Raw genomic sequence first — 26013 nt, 5'->3', positions numbered from 1 at the left:
TTTAGCAAAAGTAGCCCAGATTCCTCTATGCCCTACCCATAAACTATCATAAAACTCCTTTAATAATTTTAGTTTTTCTTCTTTTTTGCCTATTACTCATTGTGGCATCTCAACTTCTTTCTTCGGTCTCTTCCATAAGAATCCATCTTGAAGCAAAAATCCATATGCTTTTTTTCTTATTTGTTTGAATTTTTTTGTAAACCAATTCTCCTGCTTAATCAAGGTATTCAAGTAATGACCAATATCCAATAATTCTCCTTCATAAGATTCTTCAAGAAATAGCTTGTCTTCTTTGTTGAGATTTCATATTGAATAGAATTTCAATCTGACGTCATCAATGTCTTCAACCATTTCATCCTTCCTCTCGTATCTTACTCGAGATAGCATGTCTGCTATTAAATTGTCTTTCCCAATAACATGCTTAAATTCCAGATTTAGTGACTTAATATAAGCAATCCATCTCAACATTGCAATATCTGGCATTGAACAGTTAGTAATCATTCCAAGCAATGGCAAGCAATCTGTTTCAATTACTACTACTACTCCAATCAAATAGTCCTTTTCAGCTTTCATAGCCGAAACAACTCCCCAAAGTTCTCGTTTGACTTGCGAATATGCATGCTGACGAATACTTAAAACTTTAGCTCCAAATCGAATTGCAAATCTATTTTCACTTGAATCATCTTGATCCACAACCCATCCAGTGGCAGTTCGACTAGTGTCCACAATAAGAATCACTAGTCTATTGCACTTATAATCAACCTTCCTCAATATTGGAGGTGACATCAATAATTTCTTTAATCTTTGCATTGCCTAAATATGCCTTTTTTTCCATTTAAATCGGTAGCCCTTGCATAACAGTTCATATAATGGATCCGCTATGTGAGCATAATGAGGGCTCCAGATTTGATAAAATACACATGCACCTAAAAACCTGTGAACCTCTAGTAAAGATTCACAATCCTCTTTCATCTTTCCAATTACATCAACTTTAGTCAGATCTGATTTTCTTCCGTAAGATCCACATAAATGTCCAACAATCACAACCTCATGTACTCCAAATACGGACTTCATATCCGATAATGTAAGATGAACTTCTCCAAGCCGAGTTAAAATCTTTTCACAATCTTGTATATGATCAACAACATATTTGCGACACCCCTTCTTATCTAAAGTTTCATCCTTATCTCCTTCTCTACACCTTTTTATAGGAACATCATCTAAAAAAGGTATAATCTTCTTCGGAATAAAATCTCTCAATACCTTATTCATCCCATTCATCATATGCACAATTGAGTTGGACGCGCCTTGAGGAAGAGTGCACATTCTAATCAATCTAAGTGGTGTCCTCATCGTTGTCATATCTCTACTTCCTTCGATAAGTTGAAATTGATCATAACCTCAATACAAGTCACCTATTGAATAGATCACCCTTCCTGCAAATGCCTCAGCCAATTCATCCACAATAGGTCCAATTCCTGCATTCCTGACAGTTACTACATTCATCGGTTGCATATCTTGAATGAACCGTAGTGACCCATTCTTCTTAGGCATCGTAAACCATCGACTAGAGTAAGGTGTCGTATTGTGGTTCGGCTACTATATGAAAATAATGTAATTATGTACTTAATATATAATTTATTAAGTAACATGATAAGAGCCATATTAGTAGATTTTAGTTGGTTGTAGGATATAATTTGATTATTACTTTGAGAAGAGGTTGTTTAAAAAGATTACTATAGAATTTTTACAACTTTAATTTCTTTTGATAGTGGCTTTTAAGATTGGTTTTGGTTGATAGTAACTTCTAAATATTTATAGTCACCTTTGTTAGACATTGGTGACATTTGAAAACTTATTTTGGTTCTTTTATTTGGTGTTTAGAGCATACATTATGTAAATCTCATAAGAAAAAAAGGATTGAAGAAGGATTTTGGTAGCAAAGGGAGGAATTAGGGCACCAATACAGATGAATGGAGATGAAAAATAAAAATCTCCATTCCTATTGGTCAAAAATCATGACCAATGGGCTTTGAAGAGGCTGCCCGAGGCCATATGAAGGATTAGGGTTAGTTTCTCGAGGCCATTCGAACTTTGAAGGCTAGGGTCAGAAGGTTTAGGTTTTTAGTTAAGGTTTTGGTACAAGTTTTGTGTCATTTGGGGTTTTTATGAAGAAGTTATAGGCGCTCAAAGTTAAGGTGTTAGTTTTGGACCTACTGTCACTCTTTGGGGCATAACGCACGCGTACGGACGGCAATTGAGGATCGGCGACCGCAATTGGAGAGAGCACTTTTGCGGCTATACTTTTTGCATACTGCTTACTGGATTCTAAGTTGGGATGAAGGAGTTATTGGATTTTGAAGTCAGCAAATGCAATCTAAAGGTAGTAAGTAAACCGATTTACTAGTGTTTGTCTCTTGAGCTATAACTTGAGCAATTTTGTGAGGTTTTGGCTCAAAATTTCAAGGAATGTGTAATTTCATGTTAATAAACTTTGTACATAAGTTTTATGACATTTGGAGTTCGGGTTTTTGAGATATAAGGAAAATAGTTTTCGGGTGCTTGTAAATTAGGGTTTGGAGTGTTTGCTAGGATTTTTAGATGCCAGATGATCGGGATTGAATTTGCGGTTGGTTTTTTTTTGGTACAAGTTAAGGGTAAATTCTACCTATCTTGTAAATTTGAAACAAACTGAACGGTTAGATCAATAGTTATGATTTTCTAAAGTTCGGGGCGAGAAAACCCTTCGCGGGAAAAATATGTTTTGAAGGGATTTTGTTATATTTGGAGTTTTATACAAAAATAAAAGAGTTTTGGAAGCCAAGAAAAGAATCATATAAAGGTTTAAGGTACACTCTCTACAGCTAGATACCCAGTGTATTCCCAGATAGCAAATCACGCCATACGACAGACCAGGTGAACTCGACGTGAAAATTTCTGGGGTAGAGAGTTTTCAAGAAATATTTTGGCTTTTATTATGGAAGGTGGGCAAGAAAGTGGTAGTAGGAATTGCATTGGAGAATCTCCATTGCAATTGGATCCTACTACAATTCAAATGTTTCAAGTATTTTTACTTTTTATGCAACAACAGCAAGCTGTGGAACGCAAGGAGGCAATGGCTACTAAAGCCTTACAATCTGTTGTTGGTTTATTAGATCAATTTGATGGAAGAAATATTTCCAAGTATCTCAAGTATTATTCTCGGGAGATGGAGCTCAATAAAGTACCAAAAAAAGATATGATTCTAACATTTGAGCTTGTAATTGTACCAGAGCTTCGTGAGCATATAAAGGGGATTATTAGAACTCATAGAGAGAAATGGGAGGATTTTACCCTTCAGCTAAAAGAAGAGTATTCTTTGGAAGATGCAAAAAGGGTGACAAGAAAATCGTTTATGGAATGGGTCAATAAATCCAACAAGGACTTGGTTGCAACAGAGTTATTTCGAGAGTTTGAAAGACAGTGTCTTCAATTATCTCGAGTGGAAAAGCTTACACTTGAAAATGATAAGGTGGAGTTATTTCTTCAATCAGCTGACAATGATTTACAAAGAGAGTTGGAATTATTATTGGAGGATAATACAGAGGACAATGGACTTACTACTGATTGGAAGAAAGTTTCTGAAGCTGTGGGCATACTTGCTAAAAGAGAGTATCAGAGGGGTAAGGTGGTAGTAAGATAAGAGACTAGACTTCTACCAACTACAACATCTTGTAGGCAACAGCCAGAACCTGCTATATCAGTAAGACCTATTCCAATTCCTATGTCTACAATTGCACCACAGAAAGATGCAATTGATGAGTTGGTAAAAGGAATGAAAGACTTACAAATCAAACTAGCAAAGCTAGAGGAGAAAGAAAGATTACATGAGAGCAAATCTGTATCAAAGCTAGGATATATACAACGATGTATTTGGTGCGATAGTATGGAGCATCCTCGAAGGGAGTGTGGAAATTTTATTGATATTCTGCGATAGGGAGTAATTTTATAGAAAGATGGAAAAATTGTATTGCGAGATACAGGTGAGTTTCTCAAAACCAATGTTGGAAAAGGAGGGATGAAAAAAGTTTTGGAAGAGCATTTATCTCAACAGGCTGTGGCATCAAGAGAAGCTATTACTTATGGCATTGAGGCTGTAAGGGAGAAGGAGGATGTTTTTGATAAGTATATAAATACAGGGAATCTATAGAATCATGCTATTATCAGCATGAATAAAGGAAAAACAACAAGGCAAGAATTACTTAATACAGCCATAATAATTAGAAATGCTACAGAATGGGATGATCCTGTAGATACTATGTCTGTACATACTTATTTAGCAAAGTCTCAACATGAAGCTCTAATGGAGGTGAAAAGGAGAAGAAATGAAATAGAAAAAAATCCTGAAGAGCCAACAAACAAGAGGAGATCTCAAAGGCATGCAGAAACAGCACAAAATAAAGAATTACCTTTACTACATGTTAATAGACCATCTAAGGCTGAGCCATCAATATTGCATCCGGGAAATGCTTCACTGCCAAAAGAAAAATGGGAAGAAAGGATAGAGGTTGATAGAGACAAAGGAAAGAGTAAGCATGTTACTTATAAACTTCAATGTGATATTGAGGCAGCCACAGATTTGAAAGGAGTCTTGGAGGAAAGAGTATTGAATGCCAAAATTGAATTTACTCTATGAGAAATTTTAGGCATTGCAAAGAGAGAGTTTCATGAAGTCATCATAGACACTATTAAACGAAAGAGGCAGTTGACAAGAGAATCTGCTGTATCTAATGCTTTGGATACAATCTTGACTGAAGAGGAACATGAATTGGCAGAATGTTGTATCAATAAAAAGGGAAAATTTGATTTGAATGAATACAAGGATGATGACAAGGGCCATGGACACTATACCAAGGGACATTGGGCAAGACCCACCACAGAGACTTTAGTAAAAATGGAAGACTTGGAAGAACCAGTAATTGCTCTTATTGACCATGGATCTGAAATTAATATTATGTCAAAAGAGGTCTATAAACGTGGAAGGTGGCCCATTGATATTAACCATGGATGGGTGATTCGGGCAGCAAATAATATACGAGGAGATCTTTATGGTGCTTGCCCTAATGTGAAGGTAAAGGTTGGAGATGTGACTACAGAACAAAATTTTTTTGTTCAAGACACTACTTCATACCCAGTGATTCTTGGTCAACCATATATTACAGCTGTGAGGATGGAGACCAAAGTTTTGGATAATGGATCAGCATGTGCCCGTTGTCGTGTTGTAACACGAGTATACAGTGAAAATAAAAAGAAAGGGGAATTTTATTAATATTCAGTTACCTCGAATATTGGGAGCAACGACCAACTCCTGTACAAATACTGAGTGGCCAGGTTCAGTCACCCCGTTACAGTCAGCCGGGGCATACTGAAATGCTCCGTTCAATTCCAATAACAGGAGTCAGTAGGAAGAGAAGGACCAATTCACACGATGGGTTCGAAGAGCCAATTGGATCCAATTTCGAGAATCCAATCCGGGTCCTCTTACCCAATATGAGACCTGAATTGGCCGGTCAACCCAATGCAATCTAATTACGGGAAATCCAGGTCTTACTACGGATCTTAGCCAATCTGACGTGAGGACCAATTTGACCCAATTATGCGAACATCCAGGTTACTACGGGCATCTCTCCCAATATGGGACCTGAATTGGTCGGGCGACTCAATGTGGACCCGAGTAGGGGGTTTCGATTTTGTTTCAGGCTGTCCTGTTCTCTGTGCCGTTTCAGGGAACGTTGTTTGCGGTAAATGGATCTCTTAAAGGTAAAAACGGAGGAGAAGGCCTTGATGATGTGAGCCAATTTCGGATCTAAGCTCTGACGGCGGGAGCCAATTTTGGATCCAAGACGAAAGATTGAAGGAATTCAAGAGGATAAGGTTAGGGGGAGAATAAGTTTGAAGGGGAATCAGTTTTTAGGGGTTTTTTTTTTTTGTTTTTTTTTTTTCAGATCAAAGATCAGGGGGGGTTTTTTTTTTCTCTGGGAATCGGGGGGAGCTAGTTTTAAGCTTTTGCAAGGTTACTAGTTTGGTTTTCATTGGAGGTTTTTGAAGATCAAGGGGATTAGAGAAGAGGAGCTTCATGCTTCGGATCGGGGAAGGAAAGACATAGAATTTGGATTTTTCTTCTTCGTAGAGTTTTGGGAAGACTGAGGCAATCGCTGCTGAAGTCAGTATTGTAATGGTGAATCGGGATTTTTAATGAAGTGGGTTTGAATACTCTTGACTGTTTTGTGAAATCGATTTACGTCTCTGATCGAAGGATTAAAAGGGTGTCTATAGGATTGAGTATGCGGAGTGAATGAAATTTATTGGGTTAATCTAACAAGACAGTCAGTGGATACAAGATCGTAAGTACAAAGCGGTATTGAAGATTAACAGTTTGGGTTGTTCGGGGTTCTCTGTAACGTCTAGAGACCTACCGGCTTGGGCAAAAATGACTTCGACAAGCAGTCGAAGAGCATCTGTATAGATTTACGGTACATTGTTGCAATCGTTTATATTCCAGCAGTCAAAATTGATAGACTGCTTGACTATCGACGAATCTCCATACTACCTTCTACAGCCAGACGCCCGGCGCATTCTCGAGCAGGAAAGCACGTAATACGACACCGTATTAGAAGTCAAGATGGAAAAAAGGCAGTGCAATTTCTAACAGTAATTGCAAACCATGAGCGCAATCGGAATTATTTACGAAGTGAATTACTACCAAGGGTTAGTGAAGAGTTTACGGATTTTTACAGGGTACCACTATAGAGCGGAAATGTAGTGGTACATCAAAGAAGATACTCTTGCATGAAAAAGAAAGTACCTTTTGTACAGGTGTTATAAAATTATCTAAGAATGGATTTGTTATCTATATACAACTTAATGATTTACCAAAGTGGGAGAAAAAGGTTGTGCAAAAATCTAAAAAAGACCTAAAAAGAGTGGGTGTGCTTGATGGAGATGATAAGATAATAGGTGTATATATGGAGACTGGTTTAGAAAATTTTATGGAAGAGCTTTTAGAGGTTGAATAAGGAAATGAAGATCTAGTGATGCAAGTACATTCAAGAGAGCTCTACTCAACTATACAAGCATTTCAAGATTATGAAGTCGAAGTTGAAACTAAGTACAAGACTGTGGAAAGAAAAATAAAACCAGTAGCTATACCATTACCTAGTGATTCCAATCATCAAGTTCAATTAGCTTTGAAGGAGAAGGTCTTACGGGATCCTAAACAAATTGACCATAAGTTTACTAAGAACACACTTAATGAGCTAAAAATAGGATCTGCAAATTTCTTATTTCCTGTTGAAGAAATGGAATTTAGAAAAATGTTAAGTATGCATGGAAAGGCCTTTGCTTTTGAACCTTTAGAAATTGGATGTGTTGATCCAAGTGTTGTGGCACCAATGATTATATTTATAGTTCCACATGTTCCTTGGGATTTAAGACCAATTTCAGTGCCTAAAGTACATCTACCTAAACTTATGAAGCTTTTAAAAGAAAAGATGCAAATGAAGATCCTCGAGCCATCATTTGCACCATATTCCAGCTGTTGGTTTATAGTACCAAAGAAAAATGGAACACTATGGTTTATTCAAGATATGCAACCAGTAAATCAAGTAACTATTAGAAATACTGGAGTTGGACCAATTGTTGGAGAATTTGCTGAGGCATTTGCTGGTAGAGCTATTTACTCTGTTGGAGATCTTTATTCTGGATATGATCAATTTCAAGTAGCTGAAGGAAGCAAAGATGTTACTACTATGAGGACACCTTTAAGGTTGATTAAGATGTATACATTGCCACAAGGAGCAACAAACTCAGTAGCTCATATGATGAATGGGATGAATAAGGTTCTTCGTGATTTCATTCCAGAAAAGACTATGCCCTTCTTAGATAATATTCCAATAAAAGGGTGTGTGGAAGAAGAAAAAGATGAAACAATGGATCAGAAGGGGTGTTGTAAATTTTTATCTAATCATATTTTAGACTGTGACAAAATTTTATCTCGACTTGAGGAGGTTCACTTGACACTGTCAGGAGCTAAATCTACTTTTGGAGTTTGAGAAGTTATTATTGTAGGGCATTTATATGGATGGTTTGGTCGCAAACCTGATCCTAATAAGGTGGATGCCATACAACGAATGAAGGATATTTGTAGCTCACAAACAGAGGTACAAAAGATTTTAGGAGCTTGCATATTTTATTGTGTATGGATTCCTCATTATGCATATGTAGCTGATCTTCTTTATAGTTTGCTACGAAAAGGGAAGAGATTTAAATGGGAGAAAAAATATACAGAAACAATTCAAAAGCTAAAATAATTATTATCTTCTCCACCTGTATTGCGAAGGATAAGTTATGAGGATGGTAAATCGGTGATACTTATAGTTGATACTAGTCCAATAGCTGTTGGTTGGGCTTTAGGACAAAATGATGAAGAAGGGAACAGGTTTTCTATTAGATTTGGAGCTAAAGTATTAAGTGAACGACAAAGAAACTATCTATAGGTGAAACGGGAGCTATGGGAAATAGTTACAGATATGAAAAGTGAAAGAGATTATTTAATTGGAGCACCAGTGATAGTGGAAACAGATTGCTTGCCACTATTGGGAATGATTACCAACTGTAACACCCCTGATATTGCTATGCTAAGATGGATTGCATATATTAAATCTTTGAATCCTGAATTTAGGCATATAGCAAGCAAGGATAATCTTGTAGCAGATATGTTATCCCGAGCCAGATATGAACAAGAAGAAGATTTGATTGAAGATACTGAAGATATAGATACTACCTTTTATTCTAGGGCACAACAAAGAGAAGATGAATATCCAAGACTATTTACAGAAGAATTGTATGAAGAAGAATGGATTGATATTAGACGCTATTTAAGCACATTATCAAGACAATCAGGATGGAGTGATATTCATTTCAAGCAGATTAGACGGAAGGCTTATAATTACCTCTTACAAGGTGGTTACCTATGGAAGCGATGCAAACGGAATAGTGGAATACCACAAAGAGTAGTTTGCAAGAAAGAGATGCAAGAACAACTAATCTATGAATTTCATGATAGTTTGTGGGCTGGACATAGAGGTATTTATGCCACCTTTAACAAGCTCAAAGAAAAATATTGGTGGCGTAATATGTATAGAGATGTGGTGAAGTTTCTAGAATCATGTCAAACATATCAGATATACTTGGAGATTCGACATAGAGATGGATTGCATCCTACATATTCACTTGTAATATATTATAAATGGGTTGTAGACCTCGTTACTATGCCTATGGGGATATGACAAATGCGATACTTGGCTCTGGCACGAGAAGATTTATCTAACCAAGTAGAAGGAAGAGCTCTACGAACAAAATCCACTGAAGGAGTTTGTAGATTTTTATTGGAAGACGTGATTTGTAGATATGGATGTATTGGAAAAATTACTACTGATCGTGGGGAATTGGATGCACATGAGGTTAGACAATTCTTTGAGAGATGTGGAATCAAGCTAGCAGTTACTACATCTTATAATCCAGAAGGCAATGCTAAGAGTGAGAGAGGTCATCTTCCTATTATAAAGGCCATTGTTAAAGCCTACAAAGGAAGAGCAAGAGAATGGCCAAGATTATTGCCATTTGCTCTTTGCGCTGATCGAACTACTCACAGTTCAGTGACAGGATATATGCCAGCAGAGTTAATGCAAGGACAGAAGCCTATTATGTCCATTGAAGAGCAAGTACCTACTTGGAGTATCTTGCCTTGGAAACACAATATATCTAAAAAAGAACTTCTACTTCGAATTCATCAACTAGAAAGAAGACCTGAAGATGTGAAAAAAGCAATTATAAGGTTAAGAGAATCACGCTTGAAGAATAAAGATAGATTTGATAAGCGACACAGATTGAGGCCAAAAGATATTCAAGAAGGTGATTGGGTTTTGGTATATGACAACAGCTTGGATAATCAACATAGTGCTCTTAAAAAGTTCTCTAAGCTTTGGTTTGGACCTTATGTGGTTGTACATGTTTTGGATAATGCTACATATGCATTGAGGGAAATAGATGGAACAAGACTCAAAATTCTAATTACAGGAAAACATATAAAAATTTTCAAATAACGGAATCAAGAATTAATCCTTGAAGATGTTGAAGAAGAATTTGATCCATCTAGTTATGAGGAAGAAGAATTGGATTTTGAAGAAGACATTGCTGAGGAGGTAACATGATGCCGACCACAACTTTGGTTCTTTTGGTGCATACCGGAGGATGCATAGGTTTAGAGGGGGTGGATGTCCTGTTGTGGTTCGGCTACTATATGAAAATAATGTAATTATATACTTAATATATAATTTATTAAGTAACATGATAAGAGCCATATTAGTAGATTTTAGTTGGTTGTAGGATATAATTTGATTATTACTTTGAGAAGAGGTTGTTTAAAAAGATTACTATAGAATTTTTATAACTTTAATTTCCTTTTGAAAGTGGCTTTTAAGATTGGTTTTGGTTGATAGTAACTTCTAAATATTTAGAGTCACCTTTGTTAGACATTGGTGACATTTGAAAACTTATTTTGGTTCTTTTATTTGGTGTTTAGAGCATACATTATGTAAATCTCATAAGAAAAAAAGGATTGAAGAAGGATTTTGGTAGCAAAGGGAGGAATTAGAGCACCAATACAGATGAATGGAGATGAAAAATAAAAATCTCCATTCCTATTGGTCAAAAATCATGACCAATGGGCTTTGAAGAGGCTGCCCGAGGCCATATGAAGGATTAGGGTTAGTTTCTCGAGGCCATTCGAACTTTGAAGGCTAGGGTCAGAAGGTTTAGGTTTTTAGTTAAGGTTTTGGTACAAGTTTTGTGTCATTTGGGGTTTTTATGAAGAAGTTATAGGCGCTCAAAGTTAAGGTGTTAGTTTTGGACCTACTGTCACTCTTTGGGGCATAACGCACGCGTACGGACGGCAATTGAGGATCGGCGACCGCAACTGGAGAGAGCACTTTTGCGGCTATACTTTTTGCGTACTGCTTTCTGGATTCTAAGTTGGGATGAAGGAGTTATTGGATTTTGAAGTCAGCACATGCAATCTAAGGGTAGTAAGTCAACCGATTTACTAGTGTTTGTCTCTTGAGCTATAACTTGAGCAATTTTGTGAGGTTTTGGCTCAAAATTTCAAGGAATGTGTAATTTCATGTTACTAAACTTTATGCATAAGTTTAATGACATTTGGAGTTCGGGTTTTTGAGATATAGGGAAAATAGTTTTCAGGTTCCTATAAATTAGGGTTTGGAGTGTCTGCTAGGGTTTCTTAGATGCCAGATGATCGGAAGTGAATTTGCCGTTGGTTTTTTTTTTGGTACAAGTTAAGGGTAAATTCTACCTATCTTGTAAATTTGAAACAAACTGAACGGTTAGATCAATAGTTATGATTTTCTAAAGTTCGGGGCGAGAAAACCCTTCGCGGGAAAAATATGTTTTGAAGTGATTTTGTTATATTTGGAGTTTTATACAAAAATAAAAGAGTTTTGGAAGCCAAGAAAAGAATCATATAAAGGTTTAAGGTACACTCTCTACAGCTAGATACCCAGTGTATTCCCAGATAGTAAATCACGCCATACGATAACGGCACTGTCATATTACATGCTTTCTTACTACAGAACGCGCCGAGCATCTGGGTGTAGAAGGTAGTATGGAGATTCGCTAATATTCAAGAAGTCTATCGATTTTTGACTGTTGAAATATAAATGACTGCAAGAAGATATCGTTAATCTATATGGATGTCCTTCGACTGCTCGCCGAAATTCTTTTTGCCCTAGCCTGTAAGTCTCTAGACGTTACAAAAAACCCCATTTAGTCCAATACACTAATCTCCGATACCACTTTATACTCACGATCTTGTATCCACTGACTGTTTTGTTAGATTAATCCAAAAATTTTCCTTCAATCCGCATATTCAATCCTATAGACACTCTTTTAACTCTTCAATCACAAACGTAACTTCAATTTGACAAAACAGTCAAGAGTAATCACACCCACTTCATTAAAAACTTGATTCACCAATACAACACTGACTTTCAACAACGATTGCCTCCGTCTTTTCTAAACCCTATGAAGAAAAAAATCCCCAAACTCTCTGTCTTTTTTCTCCTCCGAAGCATGAAGCTAGCTCTCCGACCTTAAAACCTTAATTCTTCCCTCTTTCAAACCCTAGCCTCTGAATTTCTTCAATCTTCCATCTTAGATTCAAAATTGGCTCCACCATCAGAGCTTTCTCCTCCTTTTTATGCCTTTTAAAAGATTCTTTTTTGGAAACAATATTCCCTGAAATGGCACAGAGAACAGGACAGCCTGAAATGGAATCGAAACCCCCGTAATCGGGACTACATTGAGTCGCCTGACCAATTTAGGTCTCATATTGGCTAAGAGGCCTATAGTAAGATCTAGATGTTCCTGTAATTGGATCAAATTGGTCCTTTGCATCAGGCTCGCTCAGTCATCAATTTATTCCTTTCGATTCTGTTGACTCCCACTATTGGACTCGAATCGAGAATTTTGTTACAGGTAAGTATGCCCTGACCGACTATGACAGAATGTGTGAACTGGCCCCTAAATATTGGTACTGGAATCGGTCGTTGCTCCCAATATTCGAGGTAACTGAAAATTAATAAAAGTCCCCTTTCTTTAAATTTTCATGGTATACTCGTGTTATAACATGACATCCACCCCCTCTAAACCTGTGCATCCTCCGGTATGCACCAATTTAACCAATTGCTGTTTGATGTATAATATATTCTCTACGTCTTTGTCCAGTTCATCTACGTGATCTTCATTATCCAAATCAATTTCATCTTCCCACTGCGGAATAACTATATCTTCATTAAGGTCTTCTAAATTTATTTCTACATATCTTTGTTTAAATAATTTCACTCTCTTCCCTGCAATTGGTATTTTTAACCTTGTGCCATCGAACTCCCGCAATGAGTAAGTCGCATTATCATGAACAGTTGTTACCACTTACAGTCCAAACCAACGTTTCAAAAACTTCCATAAAATGCTATATTGGTTGTCTAGACTACTATCATAAATAAGTACCTCATCACCTTCTTCAATTGCTTTAGGTCTCAATCAATGTTGCTTATCGAATCGCGCCTATTTTATAACCTTGTTCTTTTTAACCTTTCCAATGCTATCTGCACATCTTCCGATCTTTGCTCCAATTGTCGAATCCTAATAGCTAGAAGTTCTTCTCTTGTCAATCCATCTTCCCATGGTAGCATACTCCAAGTAAGTATCCTTTCTTCAATCGACATAATTGGTTTTCGACGTGTCATAAGTTCTACTGGCATATATCTTGTCACCAAACTATGTGGTGTTCGATCAGCCCATAATGCAAATGACAAAAGCCGTGGCCACTTTCTAACTTTCTCATTACAAGCTTTAACTAATGCTTTCACAATCGGTCGGTGACCACGTTCACTTTTTACATTCCCTTCCAGATTATAAGCAATAGTCAATGATAGTTTAACTCCACATCTTTCAAAGAACTTACGAGCTTCTTGTGCATTTAATTCTCTACGATCTGCAATGATTTTTCCTATACATCCGTAGCAGCAAATGACATCTTCAAGCAAAAACCTACAAATCCCTTTTATAGATTTTGTCCTCAATGCTCTTCCTTCTACTTGATTTGATAAATCTTCACGAGCTAAGACTAAATATCTCATCTACCATAATCCAACTGGCATAATAACCAAATCAACAATCCATTTAAAATGAATAGCCAGAGGATACGTAGGATGAAGACCATCTTGATGTCGGATATTAGAATACGATTGAGAGATTTTACATGACTCTACAAATGAGAGCACATCTTGATACATATTTTTCCACTAATATCGTTCCTTGAGTTTAGCAAAAGTAGCCCAGATTCCTCTATGCCCTACCCATAAACTATCATAAAACTCCTTTAATAATTTTAGTTTTTCTTCTTTTTTGCCTATTACTCATTGTGGCATCTCAACTTCTTTCTTCGGTCTCTTCCATAAGAATCCATCTTGAAGCAAAAATCCATATGCTTTTTTTCTTATTTGTTTGAATTTTTTTGTAAACCAATTCTCCTGCTTAATCAAGGTATTCAAGTAATGACCAATATCCAATAATTCTCCTTCATAAGATTCTTCAAGAAATAGCTTGTCTTCTTTGTTGAGATTTCATATTGAATAGAATTTCAATCTGACGTCATCAATGTCTTCAACCATTTCATCCTTCCTCTCGTATCTTACTCGAGATAGCATGTCTGCTATTAAATTGTCTTTCCCAATAACATGCTTAAATTCCAGATTTAGTGACTTAATATAAGCAATCCATCTCAACATTGCAATATCTGGCATTGAACAGTTAGTAATCATTCCAAGCAATGGCAAGCAATCTGTTTCAATTACTACTACTACTCCAATCAAATAGTCCTTTTCAGCTTTCATAGCCGAAACAACTCCCCAAAGTTCTCGTTTGACTTGCGAATATGCATGCTGACGAATACTTAAAACTTTAGCTCCAAATCGAATTGCAAATCTATTTTCACTTGAATCATCTTGATCCACAACCCATCCAGTGGCAGTTCGACTAGTGTCCACAATAAGAATCACTAGTCTATTGCACTTATAATCAACCTTCCTCAATATTGGAGGTGACATCAATAATTTCTTTAATCTTTGCATTGCCTAAATATGCCTTTTTTTCCATTTAAATCGGTAGCCCTTGCATAACAGTTCATATAATGGATCCGCTATGTGAGCATAATGAGGGCTCCAGATTTGATAAAATACACATGCACCTAAAAACCTGTGAACCTCTAGTAAAGATTCACAATCCTCTTTCATCTTTCCAATTACATCAACTTTAGTCAGATCTGATTTTCTTCCGTAAGATCCACATAAATGTCCAACAATCACAACCTCATGTACTCCAAATACGGACTTCATATCCGATAATGTAAGATGAACTTCTCCAAGCCGAGTTAAAATCTTTTCACAATCTTGTATATGATCAACAACATATTTGCGACACCCCTTCTTATCTAAAGTTTCATCCTTGTCTCCTTCTCTACACCTTTTTATAGGAACATCATCTAAAAAAGGTATAATCTTCTTCGGAATAAAATCTCTCAATACCTTATTCATCCCATTCATCATATGCACAATTGAGTTGGACGCGCCTTGAGGAAGAGTACACATTCTAATCAATCTAAGTGGTGTCCTCATCGTTGTCATATCTCTACTTCCTTCGATAAGTTGAAATTGATCATAACCTCAATACAAGTCACCTATTGAATAGATCACCCTTCCTGCAAATGCCTCAGCCAATTCATCCACAATAGGTCCAATTCCTGCATTCCTGACAGTTACTACATTCATCGGTTGCATATCTTGAATGAACCGTAGTGACCCATTCTTCTTAGGTATCGTAAACCATCGACTAGAATATGGCGCAAATGAAGGTTCTAATATTTTCATCTTTATTTACAATGAAGATAACCATAGGTATTATAATATTTGGATCCACACACCTAATTTCATAAAATTTGAAGGCAAATGATCTACCTTGTTTAGCCAACATCTTTTTGAAGCTAGTAATTTCCTCCGGCAGTAAAGAACCATCAGAACCAATCTTCAATTCTTCAAAAGTCTCTTTGGTAAACTAATGTCCAATACTCATTGGATCTCTTAAACATGCTTCTTTTGATGCTTCTCCCATTTGTTCCTTAGAATCTTCTGATAATGGTCCAACAACAGGCTTTACCTTCTTATCTGCCGTTTTATATCTCGTCTCTACAGTGACTTCTGGTGCTTGAAAAGATTCAAGTATGGTATAAACCTCTATTGAATGAATCTCAACAATCTTATCATTATCCCCTAACCCAATAGATGTAATCAATTCCAATGAATCTTCCAGTCCATTTTCTTCATAAACACCTAAAATCCTCTCATCATCTTGCAATGTACCTAACTTGTGTAATTCTCCTTCAATATTATATAATCTCCTTTTTTTCTATTTTTTTAAAATCATTAAATTTCTTATACATAATATTTCTATTCTCCAAAAATACCAATAAAACTCGCATCAAAGACACCTTCATCTCGTGAGAGTACCTCTTCTTTTGTACCTCCATAATCTCGCTTTACAAAGGTATCTCTCCAAAATCCTTATATCCTTCAACAATCTTTGGCAATGGTTTCTCCCTCAACCTATCTTGATTTCGTTCATAGTTAGGAGGTGCTATTAGAAATTGTACAGCTTTTCTCATCTTCACTACATATTCTTGCATAAGCAGAACCATCGTCAAGTACTTTTGTTTCCATCCATATTGCTATAATATAAGGTTGTCCTAAAATCAACGGATAAGATGTTGTATCTTGAACAAAGAAATGTTGCTCCGTCGCAACATCCCCAATCCGAATTTTGACATCTAGACAAGCTCCATATAATTCGCCCCGTGTGTTATTAGCTGCTCATATTGCCCATCCATGTTCCATATTAATTGGCCATTTTTGCTTCTTATAAAGATCTTTAGACATGAGATTTATTTCAGAACCATGGTCGACTAATGCAACGATTGGTTCTTCTATATGTCCTACTTTCACTAATACCTCAGTAGTTGTCCTTGCCCAATGCTTTCGAGTATAATGGCTCAAAGTGTCCATTTCCTTATCACTATAATCTTCGAAACATACTCGTTGATTATACCCATTCTTTTCATTTGTTGGTTGCTTGTAACCAATATCAACCTCTTCTTCATCTCTACATATTCTTGCATCAATAGCATGACTCATTCCAGTTTCGCCCATTAATTGCCTCTTTTGCTTAATGCTGTCAATGATAACATCATGAAATTCTTTCTTTGCAATTCTCAAAACTTCTTTCAATGTGAATTCCACCTTAGCATTTAATATACGTTCTTCTAACATCCCTTTCAAATTTGTTGCCGCTTCAATGTCAGAAAGTAGCTTATAAGAAATTGATTTGCCCTTATCTTTTGTCTCCCTTGTTTTTTCTTCCAATGATGCTGAGGTATACTTTATAGGCAATTTTTGTGAAGCTGCCTCTCGAGCCTTATCTCCTCGAGTTTGCCTCTTAGAAGAATTTCCCTCTCTCGTATCATCAAAATTTCCTCGTCTCTTTTCTTCCATCAAAGCTTCATGTTGGCTCTTAGCAATATATGCATGAACTGAAAGACATTCAACAGGATCCTCCCAACTTGTTGCACCTCGTATTGTAGCTGCAGTCCTCAATAACGCTTCTCGAGGTAATTTTCCTTCTTGCATTGTAGAAATAGCAGGAGCCCAAAATTCACTAGCTTCCGTACTTCCACCAAGGTCATCATCTACTCTAGCACCATAACTTGCACTTTCTCGTGCTGCTGTTTCATGCTCTTTTAAGTAATCTTGAACCAATGCTCTCATTCCTCCCTTGCCAAAATTGGTTTGAAGAAGATCCTCCCTATTTTTTAATACTATCTTCCCATCTTTCCAACAAATAATTCCTTGCCATATCATATTATTAAATTCATTGCAATCTTTCCTAGTGTGTGAAGCATCATCACACCAAATGCATCTTTGTACATATCCTTGTTTTGAAACATTCTTCGAATTATTTATAGAAATATTCTCTTCAAGTCTTGCCAATTTGATTTGAAGATCTCGCATTCCTCATATAATTTCTTCCATCTCCATATCTGCTTTCTTTGATAAAGATGTCGAAGGTTGAACTGTAGGCATTGTTGGTGGTGTTGTACGTACTAGAGCTTTAGGTGCTTGTACTGTTTTCGGAATATTACTCCTATCCTTCCTCTTTTTTCTTTTTGTAAGCATCCCCACTGCATCTTCAACGTTCTTCTACTTTGTTGTCAATCCTTCATCTTCTTCTTTGTCTTCAAGAACGAGTTCTAATTTCCCTTGCAATCCTCCATCAGCAGCTTGAAGAAATAGATCAACTTTGTTCAGCTCCAACGTCAATTTTTCTACCTTCGATAATTGAGAGTACTGCCTCTCAAATTCCCTTAGTAGCTCCGTTGCTTGTAAATTCTTGTTAGGCCGTTCAATCCATTCCGAAAACAGCTTCTTAGTAACGTGATCAACATCTTCTAAGAAATATTCATCTTTCAATGCATATAAAAAAACCTCCCATGAATTTCCATAACGATCCGTAATCGATATAATATGGTCTCTTATCTCCAATATCGTAGGATTGCAATGTAAAAGCTTAATTCTAATATAAAACGCCTAAAGATCCTATATAACTTCAATCTCTTTTGTTATTTTTATTTTATTTTATTTATTTTATGTTTTTTATTTTATCTTTATCATTAATTACCTTAATCCTAGACCGTGAACTTCGGCAAGCTGTGATCCTCAATCTGCCCTTCCGACTTGTTGTGAAACATCTATCGCTAGTGTCTCTGCAAGCCCTTTCGAATGCTCAAGAAGTTCCAATTCAACCCCGCTTACAGATTGTGAGGCTATGCTGTAATCCGCACCGATGTCCCTTGGCCGCTCGCCGCTATTCTTCTTATCCCTGTCGGTAGGTCTCCAGTTATCATAGAAACCCTAACAAACCCCAATTTGCCACCTCCTAAAACCTCTTTAAATTGTTGGCAGATATCCTTTATCCGTACAGTCAGATTAACACAACCACGCATGCATTCAGGATACTCAACCTTCTAGATAACTCTAAATTTCAACCATAGAAGTATCTCTCATTCCAACAACAATCAAGAGTACCAGCCTTTTTCTCTCTTACGGAAAATCCAGTTCACCAATATATCACTGACTTTCAGCAATGATTACCTCAGCCTTCCCAAAACCCTATGAAGAAAAAAAACCCCCAACTCTTTGTCTTTTTGAGCGTGAAGCTAGCTCTCTGATCCTTAAAATCCTAATTCTCCCCTCCTCATTTCTTAACCTATCCTCTCCTTTAACCATAAGAAGATCCTATTCTTTCGCCTTAGATTTTCTGAATTGGAACAACCGACGGAGCTTTCTCCCCCCCATTTTTGCCTTAAAGAGAACTTTTTACCAAGAAGACGTTACCGAAACGGTACAAAGAATCGGAACAACCTGAAACGAAATCGAAGTCCATAATCAGACCACATTAGATTGCCCGACCAAGTTAAGTCTCATATTGGATAAGAGGTCCATAATAGGACTTAGATTCAAGGTCTTCTAAAATTGGATCCAATTGGCTCTTCGAACCAGGCTCACCTATCGTTGAATTGGTCCTTTCCCTTTCTACTGACTCCAGTTATTGGAATCGAACGAAACATTTTATTACTGATGAGTATGCCCCGACTGACTGTAACAGGATGACTGAACCTGGCCTCTTAGTATTTGCACTGGAATTGGCCACCGCTTCTAACATCCAAGGTGACTAAATATTAATAAGTCTTCTTCATTTATATTTTCATCATATAGACGTGTTACAACACGACAACGCCTCCGCCTTTCTTCCCTTGAAATTATTTTACCACATGAGCTTATTTCAGGTCATGTTCCAAATGTATCTCACTTACAAGTATTTGGTTGCCGTGTTTGGATTCGAGTACCAAAACCTCAATGGCATACCGTTGGAGCTCATCGACAAGAAGGCATATATGTTGGTTTTGATTCACCAAGCATTATTCGTATTGTTGATCCATCAATTGACACATTATTATGAGCATATTTACAAAATTGTTGTTTTGAAGAAAATATATTTCCATCTTTTCAAGGATGAGTATTTAATCAACAAAGAAATAAAGTACTCATATTTGAAGCACCAAAAATGTTTACAATGAATCTTGATCCTAAGACATCTTTGGCAGAAATTGAAGTTGCTAAGATTTTGAATCTAAAATGGATCGTAGATGAAACACCTAATGGCTTCAATGATGCATCTAGAATTACAAGAGTTCCTATTAATGAGGCTCAGAATGCACCTGCTCAGATTGCAGTGCCATTGACTACAATACTTCAAGTTATAACAACAACAACTAAAAGAACTCGTGGACCAGATAAACAACCACAAAAGAAGAAAGCTATAAAATTGACTAATCATGGTCTTATTTCTTAAGAAATTTCTACACATCTTGTAAGACTAATAATTCATGATGATATATCTATGCATAATGTACCTTCAATTCCTATGAAAAATAATCTTGGAATTGGAAGGAATAAGAATAAGTTGAGTAAAGAATTATCTATTTTGTATTGTATTCCATATGATATTTGGGACATACAATCTATTATAGTAGAAAAATCATTTACATATATAATTATAGAAGCCCTTTCTTACAAAGAAGACGATCTTGAACCTCAAACCATCGAAGAGGCGATGCGTCGCTCAGATTGGTCAAAATGGAAAACTGCTATTGAAGAGGAGTATGCCTCTTTGCATAAGAAGAAAGTCTTTGGTCCAATTATAGACACTCTTACATCTTGCCTTGTAGGATATAAAATAGTATTAATATGTAAGTAAGATGCTCAAGGCCAAATAACCCATTATAAAGCTTGTCTTGTTGCTCAAGGATTTACTCAATGATTTAGCATTCATTATGAATCCACATATTCTCTAGTCATGGATTCAATTACATTTTGATATATTTATGGAATGACAGTTCATGACACCCTTGAGATGCATTTGATGGATGTAGTAACTGCATATCTATATGGTTCTCTTGATGCAAATATTTATATAAGAGTTCAACCTGGCTTAGAAATAGGAACTTCAAATCGACTCGCTGTCGGGGTAGAGAGGTTTTGCCTCAAGAAAGCGCTAGGCTTCTGGTTGTCACTAATTGCTCAATCAAGCTAAAAATAAGAAAAATCTAATTTTATATATATAAGTTCTCCTTTGGGGTAAATTACACCAAATACTTAAGTCTTAAATAACCAACAACATCCAAAATATGGTAGAAGTACTCTAAAACCTTGTATATCCTTGTGTGGAAATTCTTCCGAACCTCAACACCTCATAACTCTTGATCCAACCGTCCAAACAAGATCAAAATTTACATGAAGTACTGATATGTTGTTAATAATTTGTACAACAAATTTCAACCGCAAATTCGTTGCGGATCTTGAGATATCTTCAAAACCCTAACAGTCACTTCAAACCCTAATCTTTATATACCTGCGCGCAATTTTCTTCATATCTCACAAATCATAAGTCTAAATGCCACAAAACTTGTATAAATAGCTTCTTAACACAAATTTTTACATTCTCCCAAAGTTTGAGCCAAAATTTCGTTCGAAAACTTAAGTTATGGCTCCTAACATTACTTTGAACAAAACCACTCACTTACTGCCTTTGATTTGAATGCGTTGTTTTTAACTCCCTATAACTCCTTCACATAAACTCCAAATGCAAAATTTCCTTCACAAAAGATGTATGTCTTGAAGTTGCCCTTCCAGCCGCACCTTCCGAACTCCAAAAGCTTCCGTAAAACTCCTCTTAAACTCAAAAGAGTAATAGTAAGTCTCAAATTAACACCTTAACTTCAAACGGCTATAACTTATTCACCCTAACTCCAAACCCTATAAAATTTGCACAAAAATTGTAGCCAAAACCCTAAACTTCACAACCCTTGCCTCTGATTTCCTAATGGCCTCTTTGAAGTCGCCGAAACCCTTATCAAGGTCGCTGGCAGCCTCCTAAAAGCCCATTGGGCATGGATTTTGACCAATGGGGATGAAGATCCTTATTTCTACCTTCATCCAACCATGCCTTGGTTTCATCCCTCCCAATTAACCTCCTATTAGTTTAAATCTTCATATTTAGGCTTCTACCTTCTCCCAAGGCTTCATACTAAACATTTAGGTCCTATATATATATATATATATATTTAATGTCAAAATCAAAAGAAATAAAGAAACAAAGTAAAGTTTCTTATACCAACTCTTTTTAATTTAATCTACTAGCCACTCTAACACACATCTAGATTTATCAACATATAATATGTTTTAACTAATTTTTACATACTGTAAGCATTTACAGTACGACACCGTTCTAAGAAAATATCATGGTATTAAATCATGTAAGGCCTTGTATAGTTTAAAACAATTCGGACACATGTGATATCAATTTCTTCAAGATTATTTAATTACAAATAATTTTATAAGTTATCCACTACTCCCTTGTTTGTTTATCAAACGAGATAAAACTGGTTTTGTAATCATCGCTGTATATGTTGATGATTTTAACCTAGTAGGTACTACATCTGCATGTGTTACAACTACAAACCTACTTATATTTGAATTTGAGATGAAAATGCTAGAAAAAACAACTTTCTGCATTGGTCTTCAAATTATGCATCTAACAGATGGTAGCATTTTTCTTCACCAACTAACGTATATTAGATGAATCTTGCAAAGATTTAATATGATTGATGCTTATCCATTGTCCACACCAATGGTTGGATGTAGTCGTGATGGTCATGATCCATACCGTCCATGCGAGGAGGAGGAGGAAATATTGAGAGACCAATATCCATACCTCACAACAGTTGGAGCACTTTTGTATTTAGCTACATCTACAAGATCAGATATTGCATTTGCAATTAGTATTCTTGCAAGACATAGTGCACGTCCAATACTACAACATTGGAATGGCATCAAACATTTATTACGTTATTTAAAAGGTATTGAAGACTTGGGATTATATTACACACAATTCGTAGATCCAAAATTGGTTGGATATTATGATGCAGGATATAAATCTGATATTGCAACAGCTAAATCTCAAATAGGATATGTATTCTTAAGACATGGAGCTGCAATATCATGAAAATCAGTGAAACAAACAATAACTGTAACTTCATCCAACCATGCAGAAATTATCACCTTACATGAAGCATCTCTAGAATGTATTTGGTTGCAATTAATAGATAAATTCATTCAAACAACCTGTGGATTTTCATATGATGATTCTCCAACTATCTTGCATGAATATAATAGTGCTTCTATTGCATAAATGCAAGTTGGTTTCATTAAAGGCGATAGAACAAAGCATATTGATCCAAAGTATTTTAGTTATACCCATGACTTGATTACTGATTAAGCACTTATAATTATAAAAATTGAATCTACAAATAACCTTGCTGATTTCTTCACCAAAGCTATCCCATTAAGCAACCATCGTCGACTTACTTATGGCATTGGTATGCGACGACTTGCTCTTCTTGAATAAGAAAGTTAATGAGCTCTTTAAATAATTAAAGAAAATGATGTTGTACTCTTTTTCCTTCATCTATGGTTTTGTTCTTAAATAAAATAAGGTTTTCCTAGATAGGGTTTTAATGAGGCAACAATTATTGATCTTGTACGATCAAAGAAAAGTATAGATCATAATTCTATACAAATTTTATTTTATGTAAATATTATGATAAGAGAGGAGGAGTGTTGAGATCATTAAATATATCCAGCTCTCTTCATGATATTTATTGTAGAATATAGTAAATACTATAGCTACAATATTTAGAGTCTAGTGGAGAACTATTGTTTATCCTCTCCCCTTTTTCTCTTCTTGTATACGAGGCACAACCAGATCAACAGATTTCTGTATAAGAAGCTCTTTCTCCTTAGAAACCCTCTTCTGTGTATGACTTACTACTACTCTTGTGTGTGTGTATGACTTACTATTACTTTTGTTTGTCTATCTTAACATTCTGAACAATGAGTATGGCTTTTTACTCTGTTGCAACTGGGTGCTGCGCGGGCTTCCAACAGTGCAGCCCGCTGACCACGAGATGGGCCATGACGACCACAGTGGTGCCAGAGGAATGTGACATTCATCTGGTTTTGGAGGCAGCGGAATCCGTTTCCGTGGTTGGCAGCAGCGGCCAGCAGCGGTCAGCTCGATGGGAATTCCATCTCGCTATCTCAGTGGAGATATCTCGGCTTATCCAATCCGGTGACCGTAGAAGTGCCCCGAGCATGATTTTGCGCTGGGCGAAGTCGCTATAAGGCCCTCCTCCGAGCAGGGTCCTCTGTGCACAGTCGGCCCGGTATCGCCACTTCATCGCTTCACTCCATTCTGTTGGAGACCCTCCGTTCGGGAACGTGTGTGCAGACATGGCAGGAGCTACCGCGATGCACTCGACAGCCTTGGCTGGGCAGGGTGTGCTCAAGCCCGTGAACGAGCTGTCCCGCAAGGTGGGCAATGTGGAGGCCCGCGTCACGATGCGGCGGACCGTGAGCAAGTCCGCTGGCAGCGACAGCATCTGGTATGGTCCCCACTTGACGAACTCTGGGATGACAGTTTTGAGTGCTTGATGGTTGTGTTGGGAGCGCGATTGGGATTGGGGTTGAGCGGAGTGTGTTGGGGATTGGGGTTGAGCGGAGTGTGTTGTGGATTGGGGATTGGGGATTGTGGGGCGGAGGCCATGAAGCAGTGGAGGCCTTGAATTTGGAAATCGGAATGGCATCCGGCCGGGGCGTGTGGTCGGTTTGGTTGTCCACGCGCGGAGCAGCTTGAGAGGTGAGAGGTGAGAGATGGAGGTTGGCATCGGCGGTGGGGCATTGGAAGTGTGACAAATGTTGGGGTCAGAGCTGCTATGGCGAGGGTGTGCATTGCTGAGGTGACACTGGTGAGGGATAGAGAGGAACGTATGCCTAAGCCGAACGTCGGACTGTTGCTCAGGTACGGAGCTGACCGACCCAAGTTCTTGGGCCCCTTCTCCGGCGAGACTCCGTCGTACCTGACCGGCGAGTTCGCTGGAGACTACGGGTGGGACACCGCCGGACTGTCGTCCGACCCGGAGACGTTCGCCCGCAACAGGGAGCTGGAGGTGATCCACGCCCGGTGGGCCATGCTGGGGGCTTTGGGGTGCCTGACCCCGGAGCTGTTGGCGAAGAGCGGCGTGAAGTTCGGCGAGGCGGTGTGGTTCAAGGCCGGAGCGCAGATTTTCAGCGAGGGCGGGTTGGACTACCTGGGCAACCCGAGCCTGGTGCACGCCCAGAGCATTTTGGCGATCTGGGCATGCCAGGTGGTGCTGATGGGAGCCGTGGAGGGCTACCGTGTTGCGGGAGGACCCCTGGGCGAGGTGACAGACCCCATCTACCCGGGAGGGTCGTTCGACCCCTTGGGTTTGGCTGACGACCCCGACACCTTCGCGGAGCTGAAGGTGAAGGAGATCAAGAACGGGCGATTGGCGATGTTCTCGATGTTCGGGTTCTTCGTGCAGGCGATCGTGACCGGAAAGGGGCCATTGGAGAACTTGAACGACCACTTGGCCGACCCGGTGGCCAACAACGCATGGGCGTACGCCACCAACTTCACCCCCGGGAACTAGGATGGCGCGGTAGAGCCGATTTAATTTTCTGTGAGCTGCGAGAGTCTGTCACCTAGACGGAGCCACCAGTCGGGTTGGCGGCGTTCGCACAGTTGTAAATTGGGAGAGTGTGAATGAGTAAATTGTGGATGTGTTATTGTAATTGGGAATTGGAACTGGGCGGAGGGTCGGGGAGGCGGGTGTGGATGTGGGCATGGAACGGTTCCGTACGCAGACGGGTGTGTGTTGGTTTCGGCCGGTATGGGAAGTAGCGCCATGTCTTGCGGGATCGATGTGATGGGGGCGTGGTTGAACGGGCGATGGTCGTGTTTGCGATGTTTGTATTCTGCGGGGGAGGCGTGAATAGCAGAATGAGGTGATGGGGAGTGGTTTCGTGGAGTGAAAGACGGTGAGAGCCGAAACTGTGCATGTGAGGGTGGGTGTGGGCGATGAACTGGTGGTATGCGGTGTGTACATCGCACAATAAAGTTGGCGGTGATGGTCCGTGATTGGAAGTGACTGGTGAAGCGCATCGAGAATCGGCATGAAAAGTTTATGCGGTCAAAATCAGGATTTGAAACAGTATGATTGCTTGTCATATCCTAAGTCGCATCTATGAGTATCGATGAGGGCTAATTTCACATCGGCACATTAGATATTCTTTAGCGATGTGAGGTGGGGCTGTA

The 26013-nt window shown here is 38.1% G+C and overlaps 1 protein-coding gene across 1 annotated transcript; it reads left to right on the top strand.

Annotated features, from left to right (window-relative positions):
- The first annotated feature begins 24056 nt into the window (after positions 1-24056).
- Positions 24057-25490, top strand: LOC112276391 (chlorophyll a-b binding protein, chloroplastic). The gene is made up of 2 exons (XM_024507672.3): positions 24057-24280; positions 24697-25490. The coding sequence occupies exons 1-2, from the start codon at positions 24129-24131 to the stop codon at positions 25346-25348; spliced, it is 804 nt and encodes a 267-aa protein (XP_024363440.1). The 5' UTR covers positions 24057-24128; the 3' UTR covers positions 25349-25490.
- Positions 25491-26013: the final 523 nt, after the last annotated feature.

Source organism: Physcomitrium patens, chromosome 2 (assembly GCF_059467195.1).
Source record: "Physcomitrium patens ecotype Gransden chromosome 2, ASM5946719v1, whole genome shotgun sequence".
NCBI lineage: Eukaryota > Viridiplantae > Streptophyta > Bryopsida > Funariales > Funariaceae > Physcomitrium > Physcomitrium patens.
This window is presented reverse-complemented; position numbering and strand designations above follow the sequence as displayed.